The sequence below is a fragment of the Sapajus apella genome, unplaced genomic scaffold (assembly GCF_009761245.1).
Source record: "Sapajus apella isolate SASKATOON/1434 unplaced genomic scaffold, GSC_monkey_1.0 scaffold66, whole genome shotgun sequence".
NCBI lineage: Eukaryota > Metazoa > Chordata > Mammalia > Primates > Cebidae > Sapajus > Sapajus apella.
In genome coordinates, this window is record NW_022437006.1 from 11,687,930 (window position 1) to 11,698,470 (window position 10,541).

Consider the following 10,541-nt stretch of genomic DNA (forward strand, 5'->3'; position numbering starts at 1 on the left):
ATTTTTTGGGGAAAAAAAAAAAAACCCTGAATGTCCAGCTTTCTATGAGAAAGTCGGGTAATTTGGCCACACTGGGCCACAGCTCCTATGAGAAGCCTGCTGGGCCGAGAGGGGCTGCTCTCGTCAACCAGCGCTCTCTGGTCCATCTCATGGCATCTAAATCCCTCCAGCCTCACTCATAACTAATCTGGCCCTGGCCCCCTGACCAGCCCACGGTGACAGCAGGGCTCACAGTTAGAAGTGCAGGTTCTGGAGGCAGCTGACCTGGGTGCTCCCAACCCTGGATTCTCCCCACCACTAGCTGTGCAACCAGAACCAATGAAAGGCACCCTCTAAGCTTCTGCTTCCTCACCTGTGAAGTGAGAAAAATGCTACCACCTACTGCATAGTCTGTGAGGAGTCCATGAGATAATCCTGTCAAGTGCTCAGCACAGTGCCTGGCATGTCGTACCTGCTCAGTCAGTGTTAGGGCTTATTACTGTGTGCAACTGCTGCAATGACTAAGGGGAGCTCATATGAGTTGCAGCCCAGTTTTTGAAGACGATTTAACAGCACAAAGCAATTGCCCTTCAACCCTCCTTTCTAGCTCAGGGACCCAGTCTACAGACAAAAACCATCTAGTGAGTGTATCTGTGACATGTTAGTTGTTGTGTGGAGCAGGGGCACTTCAGAGATGGGATTCAGACCTGTTCTTGGGGCTCACAGTAGAGCAGGGGGAATGGACAATGAGATACAGCACTGACAGGGGGAGTTACTCACAAAGCTCTCGCCACCAAGCCTGCCCAGGACCATGCAGGAGCTTGGCATTCAGGAGGACCTGGGGGTGGGTCTGACTCTTTTCTCTTTCTCCTTCTAGTCTCCAAACCTTTCAGGGGGCTTTACTAAAAGACACCCAACCACAAATTAGTTCCACTTCATTTCCAGTTTCCCAGGCTGTGCACGTGATTTCAACAAAGCTGGTCTGATCTCAAATGGAGTTCATTATAATGGAATTTTACCTGAGGCAGCCCCTCCCCCACTTCTTAACATCATGGCACCCAAGATATGAGTGTGCTTGCCAAAGAGGCTGGGCAGAAATAACTTCCTGCCCCTGGCAGCAGTCCTGAAATTCAGAGCCGTTTGGAACAAAGAACTCTGCCCCGAAGGTGTTTTCCAGTATCTCCCTGGCCAGCTTGGAACTGCCCCATTCACCCTCGCTCCACCTGCTGCATCTTTTCCAGCCCTCCTCAGACAGGAAGGGGAGGAGGGAAGACTGAGCTGAATGACCAGGACCCCGCAGGGAAAGGCAATGAGCAAGTGAGAAAAAGAACATGCATTTTGGACTTAGGGCTGAATTTAAGTTCTGGGTCTGATTTAGTAGCTCAGTGTCTTTGGAAAAGAAATGTAGCCTCTTAATCTTTGTGAACCTTGGCTTTCTCTTTTAAAATGGGCATAATATTGTCAGCCTCGTAGGATTATTGAGAGGCATAAATGAGAAAATGCATGAAAAACATTTAACATAGTGCCTGGAACATAGTGAGTTATAATAACCATTGGTTATTATGATTGTCAGCAATGGCATAATATAGTAACCTCACAAGGGTCAAAGGTTGTTATAGAAATAGACACTGGGTGGAGTTAGGAGTGGAGGAATGGCTGAAGAAGGTAGAGCCCTGTCCCTGAGCCCAGCACAAGCTTGGTAGCCAAGGTGAGGCCCAAGGCAGAAGCACCTGCCTGCCCGGAGCTGACAGGCACAGACTGGACAGGTAATTACAAAGTTTAGGGCTGGGGTGGCCCATGCAACTGTCCAGCCAGCCACATTCCTTTGTCCCGTGGGTGACTGGATGGTGAGTATCTGGCTGTTTATGTGGCTACCAGGGCACTGAGTGTAGTTAAGTTTTTTCCCTAGTAGTCCGAGGAGGGTGTTTGGCTTTCAAAGGGAAAGGGATTCTCTACGGGCATTTGTCTCCTTTCCCCATGGCATTGCCTCTGTTCGCTCCGCCCCAACCCTCCAGCTACTCCGTGCTTCTCAGGTTAAACAAATCAGAAAGCCAAAGAATGAGGCCTGACTCTGAACAGATAGACAGTAGAGACTACTGAACTTCACCCCATCTCACTGGAGCCCTTAAATGATCAAGAGGCTCAGGACAGACATGAATCTATCACTGCTCCAGCTCCACGTGCTTTGATTAGCTAGCAAACTCATGGTTCTTATACTTCCATGTCCTTTTCTCAAAATTGGTGCCCAAGGAAAATATATATTCCTCCCAATCACTTAGTGAAAATGCAACTTAGTAGGTATTAATTGAGCACCTAGTATGGGCTTGGTGCTGACACCAGGCTCTTGGTTGCACTGAAGAGACCACCTAGTGTTGGGGAAGACGATGAGCCATGGGATCCCTCAAGCACTGCTCATGGAAGTCCAGACAGGAAGGGCTTCAACTGCACCTGGAGGCCCAGCACAGGGCTCTCAGAGTCAGGCTGTAGCACATATGTGGTCACCTGTGCACAATGCAGCAGAAGAGCACACACATGAGTCAGAAGCTGGGTCCCTAGGTCATGAATAATGCAATTATTATAGCTAATCATTATAACTGTAGAAACTCGTCTAATATAACTTTTTCATTTTAGAAATGAAGCTTGTATCAAGTGTTGAAAAGGATGGAGAACAATGCAAACTTTTGTCCACTACTGAAAGGAGTGGTTTTTTCTGGTACAACTACTGTGGAAAGCTGTTTGGCACCCTATAGCAATGCTAAACATAGAATTCCATGGGAGCCAGAAGTTCCAACCCTAGGTATGTGCCCTACAGAAATTCTTGTGAGTTTCTCATGCACCAGAAGACAGGTATAACATGTACACCCCTAGCAGTACTGTCCTATTGTAATAACCCAACTGGAAACAACCCAAATGTCCGTCAGTGAGAAGGAGGATGTACAAATCGTGGTGTATTTTTACAATGGAATGCTACACAGCAGTGCAAACTAATGAACTGCAGTGCTGTGCCTCAACATGGATGAATCTCAGAAAACTCATATTGACTCAAAGAAGTACATCACAGAGAACACACATGTATATGAACTTCAAAGCCATGTAAAATAAAACAATATAGTATTTTGTAAAACACACCTAGATGATAACTTACAAAGAAAAGCAAGAAAACAATTAACCAAAATTTGCTTTGGGGTGGGGAGTGAGGAAGGAGAATGCAAACGGGGAGAGGCAGAGGAGGCTTTTAAGGTGGTGTGAATGTTCCACTCTTAACTTAGGTGGTAGGTACAGAGCATACACATATTTTTTGAGACAGAGTCTCACTCTGCCCCCCAGGCTGGAGTGCAGTGACACGATTTCGGCTCACTGTAACCTCTGCCTCCCAGGTTCAAGTGATTCTCCTACCTCAGCCTCTCGAACAGCTGGGATTACAGGTGCGTGCCAACTTGCCTGGCTAATTTTTGTATTTTTAGTAGAGACAGGGTTTCACCATGTTGGTCAGGCTGGTCTCAAACGCCTGACCTCATGATTCACCCACATCAGCCTCCCAAAGTGCTGGGATTACAGGCGTGAGCCACCATGCACTGTCCAGAGTATATGATTCTTTAAACTATACATAAGTATATTATATGATCTTGTGTGCATGATATATCACAATTTTTAAAAATGAACAAAAAAGAATTGAAGAACCCAAAAGGCAGAGAAGCTAAGTAACTGTTGCAAGCTCATCAGCTAACAAATGACAGAGAAATCAATTTGCCAAATCTGAGTTTAGTCAGGTGCCAGGACAGCCATTCCTGAGTTATAAAAGGCCTCTCGCAAGGATAGGCTTCTGGGCTAGAAGTTTTGAAAAGAACTGCAAGAGTCTCTATTTCCCCACTGTTAAATCCCCAGTGTCTTGAATAGTACCTGGCACACAGTAGGCTCTTGGCTCATATCTACTAATACATGTGACTTTCAAGGGCCTACTGTGTGCCAGGCACTTGGCCTTCACCACCGACTCTTCACACAGCCCTACAAGGGAGCTATTATTATACCCATTTTACAAGTAAGGAAACTGAGACGGGGGAGATTAAGAAACTTGCCCAAGGTCACAAGCTACAAAGTGATCATGCCAAGCTTTGAACCCAAGAATCTAACTCAGGCCCTGTGTTTCTCCTATTTTGCCAGGCTGCTAGCTTCTAACAGCACTATCTAAAATTTTAGTCATCTACCAGGGAACCCTGGGACCCACAGGGCGTGGGCCAGGCTGAGCATTTTCTCTTCCTTCCACCTGTCTCCAGGCTCTGACAGAGTGGTTTCTATGGCCAGGCCCAGTGTCGGCAAGCAGCGTATAGCAGCGGTTACAGGCTGACTCTGCAGCCATGGGCAGGGGACTGCATCTCTTTAAACCTTGGTTTCTCCACTATGCCTGCTAGAGAGAATAACTGTATCTACCCCTGAGAGAAGCTATGAGGATGAAAGGAGACAAGTAAAGCAGTCGGCACGGGGCCTGGCACAAGGCTATCAGAGGAGGCTAGAGTCCATTTCTCCTTCCAGCTGGGCCAGGTTCAGGAGTCCTTAAGGGATAGCCAGGAGGCGGAAAAGGCAGGCAGGGTGAGAATAGCCCCCCATTGGCCAATGGGACAATTAGCGCACGGTAGGTATTCAATAAAGAGGCTTGTTTGAAAGAGTGCCTCTTATTTGCCTTTCAGACTATGAGAGTTGTATTTGATTCCACACAATTTCTCTGCTCAATCCTACCTCTCTTGGGTTCTTGTTTGTGGTTATTAACCTGAGAAGGTGCCTGAGACTACCAGAGAGGCAACAAGATCTAAAGTGCTGGCAGAGGAAGCCTCCTTCTGAGAGGCCACTGTTCCCAGAGTAACCTTTGGGCAGTCCAAGCCTGCTCTCAGGTCAACTTGTTCAAACTAGTTAGTACATCTAACCTTGCTGCTCACAAACATTTACTACAGGCCTATAATGTGCAAGGCAGGGCACTAAGTGCCCTGGAGAGTTCCAGGCAGGTTAAAAGCACGGGCTTCTGCAAACCTAAGAGGGAGTCCTGGCTCTCCTCCTCACAGGCTATGACAGCTTGGCATGTTGATTACCCTCACAGAGACTCCGTTTCCTCATTTGTAAAGGGAACATAACTGGTTCCTGTCTCACAAGACCTAGTCATAGGTCTGGGAGGCACGCAGCACAGCCCCTGTTACCAAGTAAGTGCTCAGTAAGTAGCTGAAGCTACAACACCAGTGCCAGCAGGTGGCACACACCGGATGTGTCACCAGCAAAGCCTTGGGCATCATGGGTACTCCACAGTGCCTGAAATGTCCCACCTTGCATAACACCTCCAAGCTTCAGGTCGTCATTAGAAGGCAAGTGAGACGCAGCACCTTCTCAGGAACCAACCTCTGAGTCTGCCCAGACTCCACTTTCCTGCGGGTGCAGCTGCCCACACCCTGCTCAGGACCAGGACTCTCCCCTGTGCAGAATGAGGACTTTGTATGGCATCTGGTTCTGGGAACACTACTTAGTCTATTCCTTGGCACAGGACCTGCAGGGCAGGTTTGCAAAAGCGTGACACACATTCCGACTCACAGCACCGTCGGCTTCTGCCTTACGCTCCAGCCATTCACCGACCAGACACCCCCAACCTCCTCCAGCCAGCCTTGGTGTGGAGGGGGCCTCGCCACATCCTTTCCCCACAAGTCACTTCAAAGACATGACTTCCCAAGATATCTTCACTTGCCCTTTTCATTTGTTGGCAATGAGAATGACTTCCTTCCTGGCAGAATAACCGAGAGTCACACACAGTCATCGTGGCTGCCCTGCTCCCTCCACGCCTATGACCAATCACCCACATGCTGGACCTCTGGGGACTCTCCAGGGAGCCCGCCCTCTGCATCTGGACCATAAGGACCCAGGACACAGAAGACAAGACAGTTTCTCTTCCACATGTCACCACAGTAGGATGCAGACCCTGCCATCAATGCCTGTCACTTGGATTGAGCAAGAACAGCCTGTCCCCACCCTGGACTATTTCCCTAATAGTCAGACCAGACCAAAGAGTTAAACTCTAGAGTCCTTGGGAACTGACTCTGTCTCTTGCTATGCAGCTTCTCCCTGGCTTTGGCCTCCACTTTGCTTATCGTTTCCCCGGAACCTGGTTACAGGTGACCTATGTCCTTTATCGGAGTGGGCAAGTTTTGCCTACCTTTGCCTTCCTGGCTGCTAGCCTGCTTTACAGCCAGACTTTCTGTGGGGTAGTGTGTTCCCCAGGGGTCTGGTAAGCTGGATGGGCAAAATGAGGAGGCTGCAGATATGGAGGAAGAGGGAAGAGGAAATGTGAGGCCCTGTCTTGGCTCCACTATGAACCCCAATTCCCCTGGAGGAAGCTGAAGAGGAGTTGGCAGACCTTCCTGTCCCTGTCGGAGGTAGGGGCGGGGCAGGAAAACCAAAGGTGAGGCCAGTCACAAGTCAAGGGTGAAGGGAAGTCACACAAGTGGTGGGCTGGGTCCCAGGACAGGGTGGGTGGGAGCATTGCTGCCTTCGGGGAAAAGACGGGAATTAGCTGGTAACACCAGGGAGCAAGCTGGGGCATTGGGGCTATCCTCAGAATTAAGCTACCCCTATTTTACTTTGAGCATTAAGCCTCCCCCAACCTCATCGTCCCCTCATCACTGCGATGACCTCTGCTGGGTTTGGAGTGATAATCACTAGGATGATGAACGTTCCATTTTTCCCTGGACAGTTTGGGCTTATGTCCATTGTCCTGGTATAACCATGCATGGCATCCCTTTTCACTCTTGAAAGTATCCCAGTTTGCAAGATACATTACACAGGGACTCTTTCTCACATATCCAGGAGAGCACTGACACAGGAAAAGGTTAGGGACAAATCAGAGAGAAGCAGAACAAGAAGCGAGGCTTGGTGGCCTAGAGTGACAGCCAGGCTGGCTTTAGCCCAGTTGGATCCTCTCAGAACTGGACAACAGTGGAGGGAGAGCCTGAGAACTGCTGCCCACCCTGGGGCTCAAATCATCTTGGAGTCAGGGGCTGGTCTGGTGAGTTCTGCTTCCTGCCATCCCTCAGAGGGCCTGGAGTCATGCTGGGTGCACAAGCAACTCCTAATCAAATCCGGTCAATTCTTTACTTCCCTCTGCCTGCATCCAAAACAGAACTGCATCAGGGACACATGGAAGCTGGAGCCCTGTAATTCCTTATTCAGCAACACACCACACGTCATCCAGGTGGTCCTCCTGTCTCTGGCTCTCTGGCTTCTAGGATCTGACTGCTGCACAGGCAACAGTGAGTTTCTAGCAGAGGTTCCAGATGCCCATTCCACCCAGGACAGAATGAAACAATGGAAACCCCCTTTCCTGTCTTAGATAACCACCTGGTGTAGTAACCACCTGATGTAGCCCACTTGGCCCCAGGCCTTTCTCCATTGACAGCCTGGGCTTTGGACACCTGCTATCTGTTCTAGGGGTAGAGTATAGGGGTCCAGAAGGTCTTCTTGGAGCCTCCACTGGGACTTAGTTACAAAAGAGATCAGGTCCGAGGTCAAATAGGAGAAGACTGAGAAACTATAAACACAAATTATCAGGGCAACCCAAACAGTACCCGACCTTCCATAATAATGTTTATACAAACAAAGTCTTTTGGCCTCTGCTGAAGAGGAGCAAAGGGTTGGGGAAGCTTTCTAACTATCATTTTTTCCCCTCCTTTCTTATCCCAATTTTCTAGTTCCTTCTTTAGCTTGGTAAGGGTCCAAGTCACAGCTGATCAGGACCAGCCAAACCCAAAGCCATGGGAGCCAGCCAGAGCACAGACTGTGAATTCCCCAGCTTTTTGCAGTTTGAGTCAACCCCACAGCCTGGTTGGCCTCGCAGGACTCTTCTCAAATAGGTCCAGAGATGTTAGTGAGTGGGGGCCATGGACTCTGCAGGGAGGGCGACTTCTGCTTAAGGATCTCTAGCACCCAAAACAAAAGCCAGGGAGAAATGCACAGTCTTACCACCTCCTGGTCTGGCTGCATGCCAGCCCTGAAACTGTTTCAGAAAGACCCACAGTTCCCTCCAGCACTTGGACAGTGAAAGGATGACAGAAGGCCTCTCAACACACAACACTCTCAGTTCACAGAATTGAGGCTCCAGTGTTCAGATAACCCATCTCTACCTCAGCAAACCAGCCCACTCCCTAGCCTGGGTTAAAACCTTCTTTGCCAACACCATGGCTTCTCTGGTCCCAGACTTTCCCAATTTCTTCTGCTCACCCACTTCACTAGCAGAGATGGGCTGCTAACAAGACCACTAGGCAGAAATGGAATGAAAGGATGGAAAAGCCTGCCATGCTGAGATCCTAGGAGAAAGATGAGATGTGGATTTGTCACAAAGCCACTATCCCTTCACAGTCACCTCCTGCTGGAATCATCCCATTGCCATTCCATAATCACTGCTGTCTTGGGGTCTGAGCCCTTGCCATGAGGAAGACCACCTTCCAGCAGGGAGCTGGAGCAGAGCCAAACTCTGCCCAGGAGAGCTTCTGCAATGCTCAGAAAATGCCTGCCCAATTGCTTGCCTGGGCTCTGGCCCCTTTGGCTGCAACTGAACCCAGACAGGAGGCTGACTCACTCACCACAGGCATAGTGGAGGAGGAGGAGGAACAGGAGAAGGAGGAGGAGCTGAGAGAAGGGCCTGGGCTAGGGGACCCAAGGCTCCCCTAGCCCAGGCTGGGCCTCTGACTCTGGTCCCTGGGTGAAGAGAAGGAGGGGCACTTGTCCACTGGCCCTGGAGACCACAGGCTGTTCCTGCCTAGATGCTTCTGAATCTTCCCCACCGCCTACAGAAACAGGGCACCTCGCGTCCCAAACAGAAACCACTCCTTGAGCCCCTTCCTCATTTAAGTGCTTGCCCCTGAGTTCTTCTGAACATCTATTGACAGGCTGTTCTGGAAAAACAGGGCCATTTAGGTCTAAAATCATTGGTAGTTCAAAGAAAAATCAAGAAAAAAATTACTTAAAAGACCCAACTCCACCATCGCAGGTGACCATACCTGGGCCCGGTAAGATAAATAAGGCTACACACCCTCCACTCCCGCAGCCCTGAGCACCATCGACAGCCAATCACTCCTTTTCTTGTTCCTCCACTCCATGCCAAGGCGCCCCAACAGAGGAAGGAAACAAATGCTTCTTGTTGCCCAAGTGCTGAGCCCGGTGCTAGCGGAGCATTTCTCCTTTAAGCTGCCTAAGCACTGAGGATGTCGCCGCTCTCCTCCCCAGCCTGGCACGAACTTCGGCTTTCTCAAACCTCAGTGCCCCCTTAGTGTCCCAGCCTCATGGCACAACAGCCAGGATCTCAGTCGCCAAGTTTACCGCTGAGACTTGGACTCTAATGCTCGCACCCGGGCACTCAGGCCCCTGTACCCCTGACGCCCCGAACTCGAGTCCCTATCCTGAGACCCCCTTCCGTGCTGCTCCCCGGTCCGCACCTGGTCCCGCCGGCGGGTGGACAAGCCGTTCCGCGCTCCCGGCGCCCACGGCTCGGCAGCCGCCTTTTGACAAGCACAGACAGCCCAGCACCTGGCCCCGCCCCTCGAGCAGGCCCCGCCCCGGCCCCGCCCCAGCCCTCTGCCCCGCCCACAGGTCCAGTCCTCTCTTGCCTGGAGTTCGGTCTGCCCTGCAACCATCTTGACTTGGAATCATCCACCCCGCTGTCGCCTTAGAGACTCTGCCTCGTGAAACTTTCATCGACCGTCGTCCACAGGGCAAGGCTCGCTTCTGCCCTCTGTGGGACAGAGCTGTCGGTGAATACACAGGTGCAGATCCCCGCTTCAGCCTGCGTTAATCGGGGATGCAGCCCCCCCACCCTTCCTGCCGTGGTGCTACCCAGCCTGCTGCGGACGTCTGGGCCAGGTGCGTCACCCCCACCTGGGCTGACCCGGCCAGTACTTCGTCGCTCGCGGGACGCTGGGGGGCGCCTGCCGACGGGCACTCGCTCCGCACGGGTGGGAAATCTCGGGCGCCGCTCGCCATCGTGTTACTTACTGCTGCAGAAAGCCAGGAAGCTCAGCCTGACCCCGCAGATGAGGGTAAAAGAGCCCGGGGGGCCGAAGTGGAAACTGGAGTTGCATCATCGCTCCCACCGATGTCACCTTAGCAGCGACCGCGGCTGACCAGGTTCCCGGCCTGTCTCGAATTTCACCCAAGGGGGCTGAGTCTTAGCTTCCCTGGTCCCTAGTCCCCAGTTCCCCCTTCCCCGCCGTGGCATCGGCCTGAAGGGGAGAGATAAAGAATACATACCGTGACGTGGAATTGTGGATGGCTGCAGAAAATACACCACAGAAAATTTTGGCTAAAAGTTACTCCCTGCTTCCCTTGACTATGTGCTAGGCACCGCTCTAGGTGCCAGAGGAGAGGTGAAAAAGATGGGGTTCCCTCCTTCTTAGAACTCACTGTGCAGTGAGAGAATGTATAAATAGGTAGTAATTACAACATAATCTTCTGGAATAGAAATGCCCACAAAATCATCCAGCAGTTGATGATTAGCCAGAGAAGATATCGCTATTCCCCTCTTACAGAGGAGGAAACAT

At 50.8% G+C, this 10,541-nt stretch overlaps 1 protein-coding gene across 3 annotated transcripts in view; it reads right to left on the bottom strand.

Annotated features, from left to right (window-relative positions):
• VDR (vitamin D receptor) overlaps positions 1-9,531 on the bottom strand; it is a 59,851-nt gene extending 50,320 nt beyond the window's left edge. For 2 of the 3 annotated variants that reach the window (XM_032248429.1, XM_032248428.1), the window contains exon 1: positions 9,441-9,531. Coding sequence is in view for 1 of the 3 variants with exons in the window: in XM_032248430.1 (XP_032104321.1) it covers positions 9,038-9,104 (67 nt within the window). In the remaining 2 variants the exon portion in view is untranslated. Of the gene's footprint in view, positions 1-9,037; positions 9,397-9,440 lie in introns of those variants that run through there. The other variant, XM_032248430.1, reaches the window with a different exon arrangement.
• Positions 9,532-10,541: the final 1,010 nt, after the last annotated feature.